Source organism: Amphibalanus amphitrite, unplaced genomic scaffold, assembly GCF_019059575.1.
Source record: "Amphibalanus amphitrite isolate SeventyFive unplaced genomic scaffold, NRLGWU_Aamphi_draft 000011F_arrow, whole genome shotgun sequence".
NCBI classification, from domain to species: Eukaryota; Metazoa; Arthropoda; class Thecostraca; order Balanomorpha; family Balanidae; genus Amphibalanus; species Amphibalanus amphitrite.
The window spans coordinates 619,401-643,106 of record NW_024881507.1 but is presented as its reverse complement, the minus strand read 5'-3'; the positions used below and the strand labels follow the sequence as shown (position 1 = coordinate 643,106).

General features: G+C 54.0%; 1 protein-coding gene across 1 annotated transcript in view; it reads left to right on the top strand.

The window, feature by feature from the left end:
- LOC122381822 (dachshund homolog 1-like) overlaps positions 1 to 21,892 on the top strand; it is a 62,329-nt gene extending 40,437 nt beyond the window's left edge. The window contains exons 5-11 of the mRNA XM_043366509.1: positions 6,785 to 6,861; positions 7,289 to 7,441; positions 8,053 to 8,334; positions 9,083 to 9,166; positions 13,610 to 13,753; positions 18,486 to 18,572; positions 20,056 to 21,892. Of these exons, the coding sequence (XP_043222444.1) occupies positions 6,785 to 6,861; positions 7,289 to 7,441; positions 8,053 to 8,334; positions 9,083 to 9,166; positions 13,610 to 13,753; positions 18,486 to 18,572; positions 20,056 to 20,108 (880 nt within the window). The 3' untranslated portion in view covers positions 20,109 to 21,892. The remainder of the gene's footprint in view (positions 1 to 6,784; positions 6,862 to 7,288; positions 7,442 to 8,052; positions 8,335 to 9,082; positions 9,167 to 13,609; positions 13,754 to 18,485; positions 18,573 to 20,055) is intronic.
- Positions 21,893 to 23,706: the final 1,814 nt, after the last annotated feature.

Here is a 23,706-nt window from a genome sequence, read left to right as displayed (position 1 = left end):
CAAAGACGGTCTCGCTCCGGATGCGTTTCGGGCGAGAACAAAGCCTCGCCTAGTTGTGTGGCCAGTGTCGGCAGTGCCTGTCCCCGGCGGGACGCCTGTCAGGACGCGGTAATACCCTGTCGACAATGCCCCCCGACAGCTGTAGCAGTCCCGTGATAGATCCGCCGCATAAATTGATAAGCAACGAAAACTAACAAAACAGAGAGGTTTTGTTGTCGGCCCGACCGGCGCCGATCCATCACGTGGCCGGGGGACGACGCTCTCCTCCGTGCCGACGACGACGGCGCGCATGTCGGATAAAAAAGGACGCACGCACGCGCGACCGGCCGGCGGCCTTTTTAGCCGCGGGCGCTTTTGCTTCCGCAACGCGGCCGGTTTTTGAGTTCTTTTCACTGGAAATCGGTTCACTCGGGGAGAGATTTCCATTAATTTTAATTTCTGGCTTTATTGGAATTATGGATTATCCGCATTCATGGTCCAGTGGCGTTTTCCGTTTGTCAGGCCATGATGGAATATGTGACGCTTTTTATCACAATGACAGGGCAAAGCGCGCGGCTGCCGATCCGTATTTGGGCAATATCTGCCCTGCACGGCCGCGTGATTGATGAATGTCGTATCAATAAATCGTACAGAAAATTCTTTATTGGAGTGCTCCAGGATGGTAAAAAGCATCAATATTGGCGTCGCGTCTCCGACCGCGCCGGCTTCAGGCCAGCTGCCACAATGGACGGTTGGAGGGCAGGGCCGCCGCACCCTGACCCGGCTCGGCAGCCGGCGGCCCGCTCTCAGAGACCTCACCCCGGCGGAGCTCACCGGCCTGTCAGCATTATCCATTGTCGAATCGGCGGCGCGCTCCGCCCGTCCCAGACACGCACACGCTCTGTTCTAGCGAACGATGCGACGACGAAACAAATAAAACTCAGACTAGATCAAAGACGATCTGCTCCGCTGACTTTATGCTGGCTCCTAATGCTTTTTGACCATAATATCATTTCCTTTGATGTCTGTCAAATATTATCGTTTCTTCGCTGGAATTAATGACTCAGAGTGCTTTAGACGGCATTTTTTGGCGGATGCCTTATGATGATTTATTTGGCTTTGTCATTAATCTTTTGGGATGAAAGCGCTGCGAATTTAACGCCGGGATGAGACCGACTGGCGCGGCACTGTTTAGATTTCCCGACACATATGAATACTGTCGAGGGTCGGAGTCCGGCCCACCCCGCCTCCCCGTGCGTCCGCGGCTGGGTGCGTCTCCTCGCGCGGTACCTCATCGTGGGCGGACTGCATTACGGCACACTTCACGGCAGCCTCCGTTACACAGATCCAAAATGGGTGAGCCGGTGCCGAGCAGTTCAGTTGCACCGGTGCTCCATGCATTGCTAATTGACGGGTGACGGGTAATCAACTGATGAGCGATGACCAAATATGGCCGGACGGTGATCCGAACACTGCTGGGATCACCTTAGGACTACGCAGCATTGTGAGGTAGCGTAACCGCAGTTAGCCAAGTTTGTGAACGGCGTTGGAATACTTCAAAATTAATTTTGCTTCCCTTTATGGACAATACATGACTTTCAGAATCAGCGGTTCAAAATCGTGTTTATCATGATCGATGACACCGCATAGTCTGTCGGAACTGGGGGGAAACAGCAGAACGTGATAAATGGAATCGGCATATTTAGCTTACTTCCGGGCTAAATGGGTCCTTTATCTGTCGGCAAATACCGCGAACTCGCCGCCGGGGTCGGTGGTGTCCTGTCATCCACTGCATTCGACCAGCCGAACCAGGGCTGGTTTGCATATCTTTACGAAAGCCTTATTACACACAAAGCCGGTGAATGTCGATACGGGCAGCCGATGCATTCCAACGCACCACCATCGCTGGCCGCATATATTGACCTTTCCATAGCCAGCTCATGCATTTGGGTTCAGCAATCCTTTCCCGACGCCATAAAGGACTTAATTGCCAGCTAAAATCTGATTCACGATAATGAGACATTCCTATTCTGTGGACGCGGAAAAATCATGGCCTGACTTTCATTCAGCGGAGGATTTAATTGCTCTTTTACGGCTCCCAGGGGCAATTTACATTTTAGACCCAGATTCACTCCTGTATTCATTTTCTTCCCCACCCTGATTCCCCATATGAATTCTTTATTTTTACGAAGAGGTGGCAGGCTTTGCCAGCTTTAATTGCAGTGATCTAATTAAATTGGCAGCGATTTTTATTTCGACGCTGAGTGCTTTTGTGCGCCCGCAAAGAAAACACTCGTCGTGCTCAGAGATGCGCTTGACATTAAATGAAAACATCAGCTAGGATGAGGGCCCTCGCTGGGCCGTACCACTGCACTGCGCCAACTTATTACAAACACGACACGCTTCAGCAGTCAGCAGCATCACAGGGAGGTGGCATGTATGTAGTTCGGTATTGGCTCCCGAACGATTAGCAATATTGAACCTAGTTGGAACTGGAGATAGTGTAACTGGAGATAGTGTGATAGTTATCCTTCTTTTGTTCCTTTCCCACTGGTTGTAGACTTCATATCTAGCCCAGCACCTTCAATAGTTTCGTTTGTATGGCCTAGGACGGTTGTGTGAACTCTGCCCGCACTTCCATGGCCGGTTCAATGAGGGAGGGGTATTTCGACACTCAACAGGACCAAAGCTGTTCAATGGGGACTGAGCGTCAGAAAGGGGAGGGTAGACAAGAGAGGAAGAGGAAGTAGAGAGGGCGTGAATAGAGGGAGTAAGGGAGAGAGGAGCGGAACTCACCGCGGCAGAAGGAACGGGCCAGTGACGCATTTATGTGGACGAACTTTCTAAGTAGCGGATTGCATGCGTGTGATATTACACACGAAGCCGCATGAAGTGGTATGCTCACAGATGCATCTTAGAACCGATGCTGTCGAGTTTTTTTTCCAACGCTACCAAAGGGACCGATGCATTTAGCGACATAATTTTACATTGATTCTGCCCAATGGGATATCAAAGAAGTGATAGACGTCGCTGGCTCGATACGGCCGGGTGTTGCCGTTTGAAGTGTTCATTTGCATGGGCCGGCTCTCAGAATACGGCGGCACGGGTGTCATCTCATAATGGCGCCGTACTTAATCACGTTCGGAAAGCGCGCCTCCCCCTAACAGCATTTCTCAACGTCAGATGCTCCCCATCAGCACCAGTCAAACTTGTCTCCAATGCAAAATAGCCAAACTTTGTATCTCCTTCTTATCGTTTGCCACCCGCACAGCTCAATAAACTTTAATCCAGTTTGGCACCGGCTGCGGCGCCCCCGTTCAATGTACATTTGCATTCATCGAAAGACTGTCATTCCAAATTTTGAATAACACCGTAAACTGTTTAAAAGCGTCCGCCTGTTTTACATAGGAGCGTCATTTGAATATAGAGCTGGCCACGGGATTACCGCGGAGCCGGCGCTTCTAATGCCGTATAATGGAGAGCTCGGCGCGGTGCCGCCGACAGCACGCCAATATTTGCATTTTTATTAAACCTTTTCCACCTTGGAATCAAATATGGCCCGTGTGTAACGATGAGTGATGATTTCCCGACTTATGTTAATTATCAGCAGTATCTGCTGCACGTGCCCGGCTTAGTAAGGCATTCGGCCGAGTGGCGACCCTCGGAGCTCTGCTCTGCTGTGCAGTGTGCACCGGACGGTGGGGCGGGGGAGGGGGAGTGGGGCGGATGTGCGTAACACTGCACTGAGCGTCCTGCGGCTAACCGCACTCTATCACCATTACCAGCACATCACAGCACATCATACTAGAAGCACACCACAGTCCATCAGTAATGAGCCCAACGTGCTCTGTGAGTGAAGTGGAGGCAGGACAGTCGCCGCACCGGACTGGTGACGAGCCTAAGGCAACGAAAAATGAACTGAAACCCACGGATACCAACAGCCCACCACGGCTCGCGTCACCGACTAAACTCGTCTATAATGATGCCAAATGAACCGTCTGTGCTCAAACTTCAAACAGTCGGGCCCAAACAGACGCTGGAGGAAATAAACATGGCCGCAAACAGTCGAAAGGGGAGCCGTACCTACAACTTGCTACATGGACGAGTCAAACAGGTATACGTATGGTTAAAGGGCTAAAAAGACAGTTCAAAATATAAATCCACACAAAGAGACATATATCTACAATTCTACAGACAGACATACAGTCAGACACACACAGACAGACATATTCAAAGACGGGCATACAGACAGAAGGACATACAGACAGACAGACAGACAGACGGACGGACTGGTGCAGGTCGGCGGTCGGTATAAACCGACCTCACCACTCGTCTGTTCACCGGCCGGCAGTGCGAGTACACGGCCATTGTGCTGCTGCTGCCGGCTGACACGGCGATGAGCTTAATTATCGGCCGGGCCGTATCATTTCTGCGGTCCACTGGGCCGTGGCCGGCTCAGCCAGTCTACAATCAGACTGACAGTTTTATGATTTAGAGCCACTTTTGAAGGCAACATGAATCAGCGTGCCTTTGAGCCGCGAATCGGGCGTCCGGCCTTTGTTGAGAGAATTTCCACGTGAGGGTATCACTCGGTTCTCGGGAAGTGATATCGTTTTGCATTGGTGTGCAGGCGCTGGCACGTGAATAGCCTAGTAATACTCGGCTCTCCACAGTCGGATGCAGAACAATAACTGCGGCGGAGTATGATTTACTTTCCCCGGCGAGTGGAGCTCAACAGACCACGCCTCCGCTTGCAAACAGCAGTGCTTCAAATCAAACGATTTCTGCAGCTTCAGCATATCACGGCCAAATCAGCGTTCCTCTGTACGAATGCGCCTGTTTGATTCTTTACGGATGTGGGTCGGCAGTTTGCATTGTGCACCAGGAGCGGGCCGATCGAGGAGTGACTCTGACAGCGTCAAATTACTTACCGCTTGTACTGCGAGAGGAAAGCCGGCGCCTAATCACGGGAGCTAAATTTGGCTTTGTTCTACATATCAAACGGAGAGCGGCGCTCTGCTATCAGTATATGAAACGCTACCAGTCGGAATTAATGATCGATCTCATCTGAGCGGCCGTCTCCGATAGCAGATCAAAGAATGCCTCTTGGCGTCGCGCAGCGTGAGATAATGAGAAGGTAAACGCATTACCTGTGCGCCATTTGTGCCCAATCGCGGCGCGGCGATTGCGACGCGCCATCGAGCGGCGCGCGGCGCTAATGACGCGCCTGTGACGAGGCGCGGCGCGGCGGACAATGCGGCGCGCCGGCCGTATCAATTTGTCGCCGCGGCTTCAGAGTGGCCGCCGGTGTCGGCGCCCATTGTGGCGCCGCGGCCGGCCGACCCCCGCCGGCCCGTTGTCTTGTAATTCGCCGCGGCGGGCGGGGGGCGGCCGGTGACAGTAGGCCGCCGCCGCCCCCGCCGCCGCCCGCGCCCCCCGCCGGGCGGCCCGTGCCAGGTGCCGCCGCTGCAGACCCACTGCTGAGCTCACAGCGGCGTCCGCAGCTCTCCGCTCAGGTGTTACAGCCGCTACCGTATCACTGCCGGCGGCCGGCCGCTCAGCATTCGGCTCACATCGGCACCGGTTTCACCACACAGCAGTGATTGCACTCAGTTAATTATTTACTTGCTCAGTTATGACTGAGAACATGTGAACATTCAACAACTGTAGACCGTCTCCCACCTTCAGTAAATTTGTGAGCATTATTTATTTCTTCCAATTAAGTCGCTGCGCAATCGAGTTGAATTTATTCCCTTCCCACTGGCTTTGATCTGAATCTTTCTCGCTATCATTTGCCCGGTATGCGGTTCCACACCGCCCCGTTTCTGCTGTAACTCGGCCGGTGGTGATATTTCACTGGACTCTGGCGCCGAGCTGACCACTGCGGCCCGTCAGTGCCGGTCAGATCTGCAGCTGGGACGGCCGGCCCGGCCAGCCAGCCTCCTTCTGCCCTGATCTGTGGGCTGGGCGGGCCCAATTAGACATGACTCGGCTCTAAACACTCACGTGTTCCGACTATAGATGAATCGATTCGTGCGAATCGCGCTCGATCTGCAGGGCCGGGCCATGCGCTGTCATCTGAGACAAACGATAGCCGCGCGGCCGCTTTTACGGCTGGAAAATAACAGTGGCACCGGCCCAAAGGGTGGCCGATGTCTTCATTGCGCCATCGCCGGTATCATTGTAATGAGCGACGGCGTACCGTACACCCGCTCTCACTTAATTGCCTATCAGTGCACGGACCAGCGCGCACGTGAAGGCCAGCCGAGGTGTTGGCCACCGCCGCGCTGGTGAGCAGTGGCTGCGGTTCTCTCACTCCGCGCGCCCACTGCAGTACCAAGCAGACATTCTGGCTCGGGCGGTCACGGGCGCCGCGGCCGGCCGGCATTCCGCACTCGGACGCCGGCGGATGGCCGCTGCGCGCGTCTCCATATGGTTTATAATAACACACCTCCCGGCCGGGTAATTACACGCTGACAACCGGCGAGGGCCGGCCGAGGCGCGAGGAGGGCCGGGCCGGCCGCTCCACCGCCCGTTGCAGTCGGACTGACGCGCCTCCGGCCGGCCACTCCGGGGGCGGAGACTGCCACGAATGGCCGTGCCCGCCGATAACACCGACGACTTGAACGCCGTGTCTCTGACTAAGACGCTAGCACCGGCCGGTGGCGCCGCCTGCCCGCCCGCCTCCCACCCGCCCAGCCGTCCGTCGCTCGCCGCCCGCCGCCCGCCAAGACTGTGCCCTGGGTGATAAAATACTCAACGTATAGGTACGCAATGACGAATTGGTGACCTGTGTAACCCGCAGGCTGAAGGACCACCGAGGGGAGCAGGAGAGGCCGGCCGGATTCGACGCCCGGCCGCGAGACCTCAGTCTCAACAGCGGTGAGTGGAACTCGCGCGCGCCGGCTGCAGCGCTCACGTCGCGGCGATCATGTGTTTATGGCGAGCTTTACTAGCACCGTGCTTATAGTCGCCATGTCCCATAAGAAAGAGAAAACTACGTAGATAATTGGATGGCGCTTTCTATTCATCGTGATGGATGTTCAATTGTTCAGCATAGACTGTCATTATGTTTAAATACTCCATCAAAATTACGCTTCGTAAGGTTGATCTATTAATGACAACGAATTACAGTAGGGTTCTACTGGTATGCATCTTTTAGGCAGACACTAATCAACTCAAAGCGTGAGTTGTCATTCTTTTTATCATCACACGTCACCCAACATCAAGCTCCTACGTAACTCACGTCACCGTGCGTCACATCCACGTCCCTCTGATCACCCGTGTCTCTCTCGCGGCGTCTCGGCAGGCTCACCGAACGGCCACAGTCCGGTGCTGAACCTCTCAAAGTCTGCCGACGGCACCAACTCCGACGGCCAGGCGTCCAACCGCGACGAAGACGAGGACGAAGACGACGAACGACTCAGCGAGCCCAACGACCACGACGACAAGGAGCCCGACGGTGAGTGAGAAGGGGTTCCGAATCACCGAACTCATTTGGTTCTTTTATATTCCGCATGCTCTGATGATTCTCACCGTCCTAACCTTACGATTCTCCGGTCTAGTCGCCGACCGTGCTGAGTTTTTCCTCGTTTTTGTTTTACGTTTTCTTACGTCTCCTGACGCCTCGCCTCTCTCTTGCCGCCATTATTTGTGTGGCATTCCTTCTCCATCTTCTCACGGTTCTTTGTTCTTGGCTACCTGTTCGTCCATTCACGGCTGTAATTTCTCCGCCCCTGGATCAGTCATTCAGAAGCGATGTTTCTAAATGTGTCAGTCAATCTGACAGAATGATTGGCACATTGTTTCCGAATATTATCCGGCCAGGAGCACTGTCCAAGTTCGGATCAAGTTCATCATACAGCCAGCCGCCTGCCACACTCGGCTGAACACAAATGTGTCTGTCACAGCTCACGGCACCCATTTCAAACTGTTTGATTTATTTCCAACTAATTTCGTGACCTCAACAAAGGCCAATACTGGAACTCTTCAATAGCAGACGGTTACCATGAATTTAGTCAGCAGTTCGCCGGAATCCCCCTAACTGACACCGTGTGATTGCCTCCCGTTTAGAACTGAGCGACACGGAAGCCAATGACGCCCTGCACGATAATAACGGAAATGCAGCCGGAGCCGGCGGCGGCGGCGGCGGCGGCGGCGCGCGGGCCGACGGCGGCTCCCGGCCCGAGGAGCGCCCCGCGCTGCTGCCGGGCGCCATGCCCTGGCCCGGTCAGCTGATGGGCGCTGACCCGGCGCTCAACAGCACCGAGACCCTGCTGCGCAACATCCAGGGTCTGCTCAAAGTGGCCGCCGACAACGCGCGCCAGCAGGAGCGACAGATCAACTACGAGAAAGGTCAGTCTCGCCTCTGTAGTTTACATTTCAAAAATAGCACGTAAGGTCGCTCGGAGCCTTGTAGTAGCCATGTGTTGCACCGGGTGGAGACACAGGTATCAATAGCTCAGCGTAAGTCGGAAGCGCTGCGTGCAACCGAGCCGTCAGCATGCTCTGTCACGGCCGCTGTAAGAACGTCACGCTGTCTCGAAGCTGCCCGGTCACGGCTCTGGACTCTCCCCTACCTCTATCCCATCCCGCGCTCGGCGACAGCTCCCAGTCTGGCTCAGTGCCAAGCCACCCAGAGCCCACGCCCCAGACCTGTGACCGCAGTGCCGCCCGGGCCACGGTCTGCGGCCGCCACGGATGAACCGCTTGGAAGCGCTGTCAGCACGGCTGCGGTCAGACCTACCACGCACCTCGCGCCGCGCGTAATCATATACACCACTTCTGACTAACGACGCGTGTCTACGGCCTCAGTGCCGCGGCTCCGCGACGGGGCTCCACGGGCCGCCCTCACCGCCTCCGCTAACTGGCGGCCGCCCTCATAATGTGCCGGGTCTTTATTCTGTTGTGCTGCGGCATCGAATAATCAACGCCAAAAATGGCAGTAAAGGCTAATCATCAGAATGCAAAATACCCGGTCGCTTATCCCGTAGCGGCGCGGAGCATATTAAGGGCGGCATTTGCGGCGCGCGGCGTCACCGGCGACTGTGGCTGGGTGGGGCCGAGTGTCGCCGAAATATTGACCGGGTGTGCCTCCTTGCAGCCGAGCTGAAGATGGGCGTGCTCAGAGAGAAAGAGTCCAGGGAGAGCATGGAGCGCAAACTGCAGGAGGAGCAGAAACTACGAGGTCAGTCCATGCGCCACGCGCAAGTCACATGCCAAGCTTGGTGTACTGATGTGTCTGGTTCATATTTTCTTTTCTATCGCAGTTTGTTAGAATTTCATTCTTTTCACTGGAATATTGACTTTGCAAGCATGCTATGTCGCCTATTGAAGCTAGTCTTGGAAGCACTTAATCGCTTACACTCAATGTGGGCTCTCCCCGTGCTGCATTGTCCGACTACTTTGATGGGCTCTCCATATATCCACCTCCTCACATTAGTGTCGGCTCACATTTCCCGCGCCGGCCGGCCGAGGGCACATTTATCGTGGCGAAACATTAGCACCCCAGTGATCACCTGCGGCCTGCATTGACCTGTTGACGGTGCCACTTACCGGCGGCGCGCGCCGAGTGAGCCGTCATCGGCCGGCCGACCGGGCAGGGGAGGGTTAACGGCCCGCACTGCGCGGCGCCGAGCGGCGACAATTCCCAGCTAACGAGTCGATCGGCCGGGCGCGGCGCCGAGCTCCTTACCGCCAAACAAACAGCTGATGGTGGCCGTTTATCATCGCCCAGTAAAACTGGTATCACAACAAAGTAGCTTCCATTCCACTCTTGGCTAATAATTAAATCCAGCGTTGTCGTAAAGCCCGCGCATTAATTTCCTGGACGCCTCACCTTAATTGCGCCTCGACAGAGCCATAAATAACGGTGAGCCCGACGAGTATTTACATTTCATTTTGGCCGCCAGCTGGCTGTTTTAGGCGATTTCGTTGTTTGCCGTACTCTCGAGCTTGTTGCCAGCTAATTGCTCAATGTTTGCCGGCCGTGCACAATATCCAGCGTTTTCTGTTCGCGCTGTCAGCTCGCCGGCTGAAAATGGGCCTCTGTATTGATTCGCCATGATAAAGCGCCGCCGTAAAAAGCAGTTAGCCTGTGTAATTTGATTTATCCGAGCGCCAGGAGGGCTTGCAGCTGATACTGTCACCGCCGGTTATCTGCAAAATGGGCTGGCTGCGCCTGCTCTACTGGAGACCGGTGTCAGCCGTGCATGGTGCCGGCGTCGGGTGGGCTCGGCAGGCCGCCACCGCCCCTGCACGTGGCGCATCAGACGCTCCCTCCCCACCCCCACCGCCCCCGACCGATACCCTGCCAAAGCACACACATACACCGCTGTTTGCACCGCCAGTCTTCTTTGAAGTGGAGAGGTCATGAAATATGCCCGTCTATTTACTGCACCCGACATCACCATCGTGCTCGGACGCTCCGCTGCACGCCACCAGCGAGCGGCTCGCCGTTTCTGTAAAACGAGCCGCATTCAGATTTTGATTCGCCTTATCAATTAGCATGCCTGAAAACATCAATTAAGTCGTAAAAGTGCGACTGTATTCCATCGGTGCGACAACAATAGCGTCGTGTTCCTGGCGTCCGCTCTGAAGGAGCGGGCCGGTCGCCGTGCGCCGGTCGGCGAGGGGCGTGTCGACGGCCCATCACCCGCTCGCAAGGCTCGTATTCACCCCGTTTGGGGCGTTCTCAATTTGCGTGCCTGATGAGCCAGCTACACGCGAAAATGACAAAAACGTAAACATGGACGCTTTGCCGGCGGGCTATCGAACACGTGCAGTGGTCACGCGAGCCTTTCAGAGGTGCGCCGGCCGTACAGAGTGGCTGGGGGTCGTACCGTCGACAACGGGCGGACAAACACAGCCAGCTCGCGCTAATCGCGCCCTGTCCTCCGGCCGCCGAGTGCTTAATTCAGCCGCCCTTCTGGTGGCAACAAATTAATTATCCGGTCGAACTATCGAGCGCTCTGAGGCGGCGGCGGCGGCGGCGTCAACCCGCTCACACCGAGTCCTCAGCCGGCCGCCCCCGCCCCAGCCCCCGCCGCCGCCGCGGTACGACAGCCGCCCGTCTGTGCGCCGGCACGGCCAGCACGGCGGCTACGGCCGCGGCAGCACGCCCCAGAACGCCGGTGGAGGGTCGGAGCAGAAATAGCGGCAGCTTGAAACAGTGCCGCCTCAATATTTACCGCTCGCATATCAACAATGATCGCCTGGTCGTCTCCAGAAAACTAAGTGCTTCCAGGCGCGCGATAAAGACGGGCGCTGCGCTTTTCGGCCCCGATTGCACAAAGGCATGGTTGGTCGTGTTTGTTTTCAAGCGACTCTGAATGGAAGGAAAATATTTTTAATGGTTAAAGCGAATCCCTGTTTGCAATTTGGCCGGATCACCGACGTCCCATTCTTAGCGCTTATGTAGTCCGCGCGCCTAATAAAAACATCTATGTGCCTTCATTTTGCGCCAACGAATGGGCTATGACGGTAAAGCACGGCGGCTTTGGGCGGCGGAGGGCTGCGTCTGGTCTCTGAACAGACACAAACAGTGTCGGTGTCGGGCAATAGTCGGCGGGTGTGACTGCCTGGCACGGGGTCGCCGCCGGGGAGGGGGGGGGGGGGCGCCGAGGTGCCGTCGGCGTCGGCCAGGTCACCGACGGCGGCCCGTCTGATGTGACCGCCCACCCGGCCGGCCGGCGCGCCATCAGCTGCGCCACATTACCGCCGCGCGTCATCGCTCGTCGCCGGCCGCGCGCCGCCACCCCTGATGACTATCATTCAGCGCTTTGTTTCATTTTAATCTCCATCAATGCGCCGATCGGTCATGTTTGAGTCAAATTTCTCTGGAGTCGGCACCGCGGCTCGGCGGGGTGTCGTTGGCCGTCTAATTGCTCGGCGGTGATACACAGACGCCTCGGCCGGCCGCGCCATCCCGGGAGGCGGGCGGAGACTCGCTCCGCGCCGGGAACGAGGCCAGCGCCGGCTCCACCCGCACCCGGAACTCGAGATCGGCTGGGAAGGTGAAACCCGAGCCGGGGAACTATCGCCGGCCAAGGCAGCTGTATACGAGCGCAGCATGGTGACAAGGAAAACCGCCCGCTACAAAGCGTTCCATCGAATCGCCAAACGGTGCAACAATCGAGACAAAGGTGTTTATTTTACATAAATACCACTGTAAAGTAAGTGCATGGAGCGTTGACGTTTGCCCAATTAATAAATGCGGTACGTATTTATCGATCTGAGATACACCGGTCACTATCACCTATGGATTGCCAGCACTGTGAAAGCTCACATACATACACAGCACACAGATTGACCATCTGGTGATTATGAAAATTCCTAGCATTTATCTTCATCCATGTCTCTAGCCGTGTGAGTAATTCAATCGTCTCTCAGCTCAGGCGGGCGCCGGGGTACATTTCGCCAGTCAGAGAACCCAATCCTCCAGAATCCATCATATTGTTAGGCAGATCGCTACAGGGCACCGAACTTTCCGATTTGTGAAAGATCCCATTCTCTTAGCGGTAATAATTAAACAAGAGATTAAACCGTTTGAAAAGCGACGCTGATGAGTATTGAAAGAAATTCCAAATATCTGTCGGTTCCCTTTGTTTTCACTGCATTTATTAAAACTTCGGGCACAAGTAGAGATGGATGAAGGAAAAACACTTCGAAATTTGACAGAAATAAATGCCCATAAATCTCCCCCACACTAAGATGATTTACGATGCATTTAATTACCAAATCTATTAGCTCCCCATGCATCGGTTCACATACTGCAGAGTGCAGTTTTTCTCTTCTATGAAAAGTTTACTTTTACCTAAGCGTAGTAAAGGTAGCTGGCAACAATTATTTAATGATCGAGCTGATAATGAACAATGTCGAGCTAAAGATGCCGAACTGATACTGATTTGATAACCATCTTACAATAAACTGACACCGTTCTGATGTTCAGCTGATATTTGACTGATGTTCAGCTGATGTTGAACCGATACTCTGCTGACATTGAGCCAAAGCCGTGCTGACGCCGATCTGATGCCGGTCGCAGGGCCGGGCGGCGGCAGCTCCCAATAACCGCACTACCTGATTGATAGTCCTGCCCGTCCCGTGTCCCGCCGACGGGGGAGGAGGGAGGGGGGGGGGGGGGACGCACGCCGGCGTGTCACCGCGCGGAGATGAGGCGCGATGGCGTGTGATGACAACACGTGATGACGGCCACGGTGGGCCGTTTGATGGTAGCACACCACAGCAGCCTGCTCTGCTACAGCGGAGCAGCTCCACGATATTGGGATCGGCAAACGGCGCCGATAAACGGGGATGGGGCGGTTAGACGGAATTTTGAAATGTTGCCGCACAGGCTGTAGGAGAGTATGTAATAAAGAGGCGTGCGTATGAGTGAGCAAATGAATGAAGCTATAAAGCCATCACAATGTTAGTACAGGAGAAACGGTATCAGAGCATCTCTCCGTACTATGCTAACCCAACAGTGCCTTAGATATCACTGTCCGACCTTACCTCCCTTATTTACCTGCGATTATCTGGTGCTTTGAACCTTTTTCTACTGGCCAGTTTGTGTCCCACACCCGCCTCTGAAGGTGTCTCCCGACTGACCTCTCCCTGACCGTCTGCCCGCCAGTGATGTACCAGCGCCGACTGAAGAAGGAGCGACGCTTCCGGCGGAAGCTGCAGGAGCAGCTGATGGGCCACGAGGCCAAGAGACGTACCCAGTTCGAGGAGTCGCTCCGCAGCGCCCCGGCCGAGGCCTTCCTCGGCATGCAAGGTGAGCTACCTGCCGGGGGAAGCGAGACGGGCGTGAGATGGAATGCCATTGGCTAGGACCTGCGAAACGGTGGGCTGTCGCGAAGAGAGTAGCCCTGCGTCTTTGAACTTTTTTCAAACGATAAAGTGTGATAATATCAACAAAAAACATAAAGCAAAGCACATGGCAGAAAAGTGACGAAATGTTTTTTGATCGTTTTTACTATTTGAGTTTTATCCGAGCACATACCCTAGCGCTGCCCAAGACATCTGAAATGGCAGTAAGGCTAGCCCTTCTGGGTTGCGTGACACGTCTGTGGTAAATCCCTCGCAGTTAGGTCTTTTCGAGTATTTTTTGGTTTCACCAGCCTGAGCCGGAGCCGCTGGCTGCTTCTGTTAGTGCTGTATGGCTTCGTCATTTCCACAATACGCGTCGCCCGAAATCCAATCATTCAGTCACGAAAGGAACGGATTACCGGGTGTGTCAAACGGAGACCCAGTCGGAATCGACGGCACTTTGAGGGGTTCCAGTTGTGGTTGAACCGCTGAACTATGGCCATACGAAGCCGGAAATCACAGCCTTATTGGAAATGTCATGTAAATATGCACAGTGGCGCGGGAACTTCTTCCAGACTGGGGGGGCTGAACCATCATGGAGATCAACCTAGGGTACCCCCAAATCTAGTTTTCTCATCGGTTTTAGGCCACTTATTTTTCAGACGAAATTTTTTATTTTTCAGCCTTTTCAACGAAAAAAAAGAGAAAATATTTGCAAAAAAGTGAGGTATTCCGTCTCAGCTGAGTGAAGAAACTACCGTTTTGGCAACCTGGAATAAAGGTTTTAAGCTGCCAAATGAGTTGCCGAGTCAGTAAAATAGGTAGATTTTTCACTCACATGCTTTCTTCCTTTGTGACTCACAACCCCTAATTTGGGGAGGACAAGCTGTCCCAACGGTTCCTGGCCTCATGAAAAGTTGTGAGGCACCTCCCCCACGGCCCCAGAGTTGTGAGGGCAAGCTTCCCCACTGCCCTCTCCCCCGGTTCCCGCGCCTAAGTATGAATCTATGAAATTGTGTTGGTAGATTTCCGATTTCGATTCCTCCAGCTGGGGGGGCTCAAATACATTACGAGCCCCCCCAGCCGAAAAGTTGGAGGGGCTCAGCCCCCCCTAGCCCCCCCCCGGTTCCCGCGCCACTGAATATGCAGATATGATTAAAGATTTTATCCTAAATGAAAAGCAATCTCAAAACAATGAGTTTTACCGGCGTTAGTCGTTTATTCACCTTATATTCTTATGAGACACCAAAGTGTTGCATTTAAGCGTTTTTATCTCACCCTTAGCTCCCCTTTGGCACATTGATCCCGCTGTCCCCCGCTGCCGCGTTTGGTCGGACACAGCTTCATCTCATCAAACGGCACGGCTCGCCACCCTCTGCGGCGCATCGCTCACCCCTCTCCCTCCTCTCTACTCGCCATCCGCGGCGTGTCACGCACTCGATCGCAGTTTTTAGCCGCGCTGCGCACCGCGAGCGGTCCCCAGGGAGCGTCCAGCGTCCGCAAAACGACGCTGCGGCGCGAGATGAAACGGTACGACACAGAACGACACGGTACGACCGGGTACGCCCCGCGCCGGTCGTCGGTCCGTGGCGGGCCTGATAAAATCGACCGGCCACTCGCGTCGGGTGTTGTGGTCGCCGACCGACGGTAGTTTGCCGGCGTCTGGTTTATGTGGGCGGCCCGGCGACACGACACTTCGCCGCCACTCTGTCCGCTCCCTCACTCTCTCCTCTCCGTGTCTTCTGGCCACCGTTTCCGCCCGTCTTCTTCCCGTCTATATCTGTGATCCGCTTTCGCCGTCTATTTTTGTGGCGCTGATGCTCATGGTGTAGGCATTCCTGCTTTTACTCCACCTGTCAATTGCTCAATGCTCATAATGCTTTCCGCCATGTCCAATTGTGCCATTTTAGCTTCCTGTTATGTCTGATATACTTTCCTGTACCTCTCTCCTCCCCCCTCTCTCTCTCTCTCCTTTCCCTCCTCCATTTTTCTGCCTCCCTCTACCCGCTCTCTTTGCACCCTCAGTCTGCACTCTCGCCTCCTCTCCCAGCGGACCCGCAGCGGCCGCCATTGGCGCCTCTCTGTATACACCAGCCGAGAGTCTTGTGCGTGTGTTCTGCCCGCTGACGAGCTGCTGTTGAGAGACATGGACCGCGTGTGAGACGCGAGCGGCCCTGCGCGGCTGAGGTGCCGGCACTGGCACTGTGCCCAGCACGGCACCGCACCGCAGCTCCTACAGGCAAACGGCCTCTGCAGGAGCGCAAGTGATGACTGCTATAATAGTCGCGATTTTCGAGCGTTGTTATGTTTTAGATGGAAACTTTTTTTGCATCAGTTTCAAAAGATCCTGGTTTGAAGTAGACACATCATATGAAGACCGTTTAGGTAATGATAGATGATGCGATAGGACGAAATGGTAGCAGTGCTCCGTCTGTAGATCTATTTCCTGATACGGCAGCGCCGTCCCAGCCGACGTGCGGCCCTCCGCCATCTCCGAACTAAGAGCGGCCGACTCGGTGCGACCTCGGGCCGACTGTTTCCAATGATTGAGTGGCCCGGCACCACTTAGCTCCAGATAGCCGGTCATTTGTCGGACAATGGCGGAAATATGTGACGCGACCACCGGCGATTGGTCGACTGCGGTCGCTCTTAGCTGGCGACTGGACTGGCTGGGAGGGGCGGGCGGCTGGGTCTCTGTCACAGCCGAGTCACCATAATGGGGGACGGCGGGGGTGGGGAGAAATTGGCTTTACTTGCGCAAGGCAAAATTTGTCTTTTGAGTACCTTTTGAGATGAAATGCAAAGTTAAATGTGTATTTCCGTAGAAGAAATCAAACGATAAGGTAGGAACTGTTTTTTAGGGTTTAGTCAAAATGTGAACGGTTTAACGCCATGCCATAAAAAGACTACAAAGCAATCGCCTTGCTGGTCAAATGACTGAAATGTATCTATTGCAACATCAAGTAGGCAATATTTCAATCGTGTAGCAGAATTTAGGGAGTGAGAAGCACTTCAACAGAACGCCAGTTAAACATACACTCATAATCGTTTATTGGAAGCAATCATCCTGTCTATTTTAACTTCCACGACTTATGTTTCCCGCTCCACGAACAGACAATCACCTCGGAATGTGTTGGTCGGGACTCGTATTTAACCGAAATGAGGCCGCCAACTGACACCGGTTCGACAGGTGGACGGGTCGGCTGTCGGGTTAGGGCGCTCTCTGCGCCTCTGCATCTGGGAACGCCGCCAATAATGATGACACCCGTTCCGGAGAGCGGTAATTGTATGATTACCCCGCTCTCGGGCCGGCAGTGAGTCAGGTGGAACGGCCCAGACCGGCACCGAGGTCACCCGCCGCAGCTCTGTTCCGCCACCTTTGCTTAGTGTTCAGCGTTCATCGCCTTTGTCCCACCACCTGTCCCATTGCCTGTCCCACCGTTAATGTCCCCAGTTTGAGCCTCCTCCCCGAACGCCTCTGTCCGACATCCCGTTCATCCGACATCCTCTGAGCCCCACAACCGCCCTCCTTTTCGGTCCCAATCTTCTATAGCTAACCGATTTCGCCATCCCAAGCGCCAAACATGAAAAATGCCGCCAACCCTTTTGTTATGGTAGAAATAAACCGTATTTCATTTGTGCGGTGCCGCGCGAGCCGTCGCCCGTGAAATTGAGCAAAATCACAACTGACGTGGCACTACTCCGACCTAATCTGTTTCAAAAGCCATAAAAATCCAAACTCGACCGGCGACGCGCTGTAATCTATCAAGCGAAAGATAAAAATATGGACTTTATGGACAGCGGCCGGTCGTATTTTCCGCCGGCCGGCCGGACCCGTATTGGAATCGGCTGACCAAATTGGCGGCGGCTGGCGTCGTGGAGACACCCACCGCAACAGTCCCGACCAGTGCAATATCAATTTAACTGAAATATGAGTCTGCATGAATATAAATGGAGTGTTATAAGAGTATCGGCGCCGATCGGCCGGCTGGGTATCTGTCCGGACCGGGCGGCGCCGCCGGCTGCGGAGGGCCCGGCGGCTCCGGCCGCGGGCCCGCTCCTACCCAGCCGAGTGATGGCCGCTCGGGGCCCAATGACGGCGCCGAATTATGCACCCGGCTTAACTCGGTGGCCGCAGATGGGCCCATCCGGTCAGCGGCCCCGCCGCCGACGTCCGACCGGCCCGGTGGTGCGCGGTCCGCCGCGGCCGCTCTGAATGGCAGCCAGGGCTGCTGCACGTTCGGCGGCCGCTCGACCCGCTCGCTCGTTGTTTTCTGCACTGGCGATACCGCGGCGGTCCATGAAGTGCCAGGTGCCAATCACGATGAGTTATGCGGTTCAGAAACATGCACAATTACGGCCGAATATATAATCATCGTAACATGGGAAAAGTTATATTGAAGACACACGCAGATCTCCAGTGTCCGTGAGAGCGGCTAAAAGGCGGAATATGGAGGAAAGATATATGATACCGCATTTCGGGTGGAGTAAAATATTGAAGCACTTGCATTCCTTTGCACGTAAATGCTAATGCAATACAGAACGGGCATGTTAGGCACTAATAAACCACCACCGCCATCGCATGACCCAATCCAACACACCAAATTTGACAACAAAACCCAAAAGTCCAACGCTAGCCACCGATGCGCCCACTCGTTCAGCACAGCATTCACACCGTCTCTTGTTGTCTGTTGCAGACAAGGCCAATGAGGGTGTGGCGCGGCCGCCGGGACAGCAGCCGCCGCCGCCGCACGGACCCCCGCCAGTCAGCTCGCCCATGCCCGGTTAGTGAACGAGGGTGAGGGGGGAAGTGGGATATATGTAGGGCTACACACAGACCCAGATAGGACGAGGGAGGGTGGGGATAGGTAGCTGCCGGTACGCTGGGACGTCCGAGCGCGAGCGCTGGGAGGGCGAAAGTGACCCTTCTGGCGGCGAACACCTATCAGGCGCGGCGGTGGGGTTTACACACGCAGCTTATAGAAGAAACTTTATTTTAACGTAACATCTTGCATTCCAAAGTCACATTTTCACAGGAAAGAAACATCTCACGGGCGGTTAAAACGCACACCAGCCTTATCATTCCCACCCAATAGGCTCTATTGGTCGAGACTCAGGAGTCATGTCCACGCACAGTCGCTTTGGTGGCCATTCGGTGCGCGCCGTGGACCGTAATGGCGGTGGTCGGATCGAGCGTGACCGAGGCTGCAATTGTGGAGTATCATGCACGGCCGGGCGGACCAATCGGCGCAGCTCTGAGCTGTCTGAGGACGGGATAATCAGCGCGCCCGGAGCGTGACGGCCGTTCCGATCGGGCCCGATCCGTACCTGACCGGCTGGGGGAGACCGCGGAGTCGCCCCGTCCGCGCATAGAGACCGGACGTGGCGCTAGGCGGATAGACACTCTGACTGCAATGTCTAACAAGAGTGCCTACTAATATAAAATCGATCGCAGCCAATAGTGGAAAAGACAACAAAAGAGCCTGTGGTTCAATCAGCAGTCACGACCTACAACGGACATTGCTACTGGATGGCCGGGCATCGGTCGAAAGAATTTTGATTTATCGCATATGGAACGACAAAAGTAGTTACCTTTCTGTCTCCCGGTCAAAGCATGTTTTGCATACATGTCTTATGATAGCACATTTTTCCACGGAGTCACGTTTTTATTACAGTCGATTCTACTTTCAATCACTATAAAACGATTGACCAAAAATGACCGAACTTAACCGATTTGGCCTTACGATAGGTCACGAGCCAGGTCGAGTAATGACGCGTGACATACTTCTGATATTGGCTAAGTCCTGGATGCAGGCAACTTGATCAATTTAATCTGCATATATAGGTACAAAGGGAAATTGTATGCTTGCGCATGCTGATCTTCAACCTTATGTTTAAGTTAGCTCCGAATAGAGCAATTAAAATAATAAGTGACCTTAGAAAAAAATATATTGTTAAAAGCTCGTCAAACGTATTGATTGGACAGCTTTATGGCAGGAAGACACGGAAGAACATTGAAGACAAAAGATATGTTTCGACATAGTGTAATAAATAACTATAATAATAAGTTATTAATATAATAATAATAATAAAATTAATATAATTTTTTAATATAATAAAATAATTATAATAATAAAATAATAAGTTATTTATTACACTATGGTTTCGATTACGCATATCGTCATCAACGTCTTGAAAACTTGTCTTCACAGTTCCAACGCACAAAAACGACTTTCGTAACCTCACAACTCGTCTCTCTTTTTTCAGATCCACGTGGTGTGTTCTACGGCACTTCGCCCATGTTTTCTTCGGCCACGTAGAGTCAACTCAGCAGCGACCGGCTGGGTCACAGGGCTGCGCGCTGACCTGCACACTAACTGACCAGCGCGCTGACCTGCGCGGCTCTACTGGCTGGCCGTATCGCGCAGTACAGAGACGCCGGACACTAGCAACCAGATGCAACCGGAAGAGGCCCGCACAATACCGTTCTTAACTCTAGTCCTTAATGACATCGTCACAGGGAAGTTGTCAGTGTGCCGCCCCCAACCCCGGCCGCCGGGCGAGCTTCCGGCATCGGCATATACCTTCCGGAAGATGTGCATCGCGTTTACCTGGCGTATACAAGGCGCATACGAGCTGCGCGCCCGCATACGGCGCTTGTTGCTGTGTAAATAAACTGAACTTGCCGCTAGAACGGAGAGCGTGCAACCGGGGGCCGTGCAGCGCGATATTTAAACATACCTAGCTTCTCTCTGGCGGAGTGGTTATATGTTAGTCAAGTGCGGGCGTCCTTCTCTTGATGTGATCGTGTGACCTGTGTAGGTGTTTTGTGTGTGGGTGCGTGTCAGCGTGTGTATGTGTGCGTGCAGTGAGTAGTACTGATCTCAGCTCGTGTACATACGTTCGCTGTAACAAAGGCGCCTGTAACGCTACCGTTTACTGTGTTGTGTATCATCGAATTAACGCAGCGCGCGCAGACCCTCCGAAGATGTAAATCTCCCAACTATGTGGGCGTGTCACTGCGAACTGTAGAGCGAGAGGGGTAGCACGAGAAACGTTCAGAGTAGTGCCACTTTTAGTCTGTTTTCTAAGACACTGGCCGAATATTTAGTGAGCTGACCCTGGTGGCCTATTCTGTACTCAACGCACACTGCAAAGCAATGAACTCATCTGCACATGTCACGGTGCGCGACATCTTCACCCTGGCCGGCGGCGGCGCTGCGCCGGCGCCCAAACGGTATCATCTGGCCGTCAGAGCCCCATCTCTCCCAGCCGGACCCGTTTGATGTCGCTCTGAAGTGGCTCTGAGCCGGTCAAGGGCCGCCGAGTGCTGTGCGCCCGCGGGGCGCTCTTCAGTGGGCCTTTCCCCGCCGCGGCTCCCGCGACAGGCGTGCTCTTCCCACACGGGAGACACCAGTCTGAACAGTTCCTTCTTCATAGACCGGCTGGGCCGACACCCGGCCGCGGCGTGATAGTCCCTTTAAAGAGACACTGCTTCTTAGAGAGATGTGCGTGAGATTGAGTGTCCCTACTATGGTGAGATCTTGTGAAGGAGTGGTCGTTTTCGTTAATGTGATTCTGGAGTGTGTGCAGCGTGTGGCCCGGCAGTAGCGTAATCCAGACGGGCATTGCAGTATTACCGTTGGCCAGAGCGTGTCACGCGGTGACCCGGCGGGGCACGTGTCACCCACCGCCCGCTGCGTGCGCAGGCAGGAGCCGCGTCCCTGACAGTCTGCGGCGAGCATACACCGTACCGAGTTGGGGGAGGCGGGCTCCCGGCGCAGGACTGCGGTGTCTGTGTCGGCGGTAAAGGCGCCGTCACAACACCCGTCACACACCCTCGCCCATCACGGCGGCGGGGGCGGACTCGCGCCCACACTCCCGTCTTCAGACCCGAGCTAGGCGAGAGTCGAGAGCATCGTGAGTCCTCGCCCGGCGGAGCTGAGAGCGCTCCTCGTGTTATCGGGCTCGCTGTACAAAGGTATTCGTTCACTTTGTTTCAGGGATGTTGTACACTGGTCTGTGCCAAAGGACAGTTCGTAGATATGTACCTATATGTACTAGATGTTACGGAAGAACTGTGTAAATACATTTTGGCCCGTTCTGTATTGTGTTGGGTTGGCTTACGGACTCGGTTGGAGATGGGAGTCCAAAGTCTTGGTGTCATCGACCACGGAGGGAACCGATTCACATTACACACCAGACCTGTTGAAACTGGGTCCAAACATTTGTTAGCTCACAGCGGGGAGGAGTCTTTGTGTCTGACCTTCCATTATTCACGAAATTTCACCGATGCGATTCGCCTGGCACGACTTGGAGAGCAGCTAGAGAGAAAGAGAGAGAGAGAGAGAGAGAGAGAGAGAGAGAGAGAGAGGAGAGAGAGAGAGAGAACATAGAAAAAGAGAGAGGGAAGCGATGGAGAGGGAAGCGCGATGATGAGTACAGCCAGAGCCTCGGTACTCTGGTTCAATTTCTGATCCAATTTTGTGAAGTTTTGTAGCACGAGCATATGCGTAAATCAGTAAAAACAGCCGTTAACGTGCATCGCAAGAGAGTCTTCATTTTTTACTGGATTACCCGGTAAAAAAGAACAGCTGTCTGCCTGTCTTACAAGAAGTTCCACGGCAAACGAGCATTTATATGCTGTAAGGTTATTACAGATCCATGTAGTTCCATCCATTCGCGAAGATCAGCTTTCGTAAAAACCATTTCCGAAAAATATTGCGATAGCGCTTGATCGTCGCGGCAATTGACAGCTTTTCTATCTTTATCTGCGGAGCAATCGGCCCTCTTCGTAGGCTCACGGCCGCCTCGGCATGACAATATGCCTCGATTATGGTCTTCGGCCAATATAGTTATGCATGCCTATAATGTTGCATCAAATACCAATGATTACACGTAATTATCTAAGAGCCTGACCTGCTTACAGTTATTGAATTTATAGCAGACATAATTTGTTCTTTATTGGTGCAGGTGTTGAACCAGATTTCTGCCTGGCATGATATGCTCGTTTTTAATTTTATCTACCGCAGTTGCTTGCACTGTCGGTCAATCATGCTAGATGTTTCATCGGGCTGTGGGTACCGACCTATAGGTACTGCTTGCTTACATGTGATAAAAGCAGGCTAAAAATTCTTCCAGAAAATGTTTTCATTAACTAGCACAAATCCGAAATTTGTGAAAAAGGCTCACTATATGGCTGATAGGTACACATAAAAATAAAATGAAACTAGTGCAACGAGCGGGTTCATAAAAAACAATTAATCGTGAAGCATCTACCGCTACCGTTCACCCATTTCCAGTCTCCGTAATTTCCCCCTATCGACATTGGGGGTTAGGTTATGCGGCACATCGCAGCCCTAATGTTCGCAGAGCCCGCCGACACAGGCTGTTTGTTTTCCGGTCGTGGTCGATCTTTATGGCTGCGTTACTGGGCGGCGACTGCCGAGTGCGTCCCTGCCGGAGGGCGGCGCACGGCTGAGGTGTGAGTGGCGGTCCTATGAGGCTCCCTGCGGCTCTGCGGTCAGACTGGACAGGTGGCCACATGGTCGAGCGCTCCGCGCCCGCGGCGGCGGCTACTGCAGCCCGGCGTCATCGGCACTGAACATGACACCTCACTCACGGTCAACGATAGGTGCCATCACGGTCCGGTTAATTCGTTAATTTCCCCGACTCTCCGCCGATGAAAACGTCAGCGCCGCGCCGCTCAACACTGAGCGAAACCGCAGAGTCGGTGTACCCGATATTACATTTCTCATTCCGTTTTATGGCAATGCATCCACCCCTCTGTTTCGTAAGCTGAAAGTGGACAGTAAAGCCAGCGCCGTTCGATATCCCACTAAATGACGGGATCAATTTATACGTCAGATCATGAAGCGCGGGTTAGCTCTTGCAGTCCGTGCACGAACCGAGCTTTGA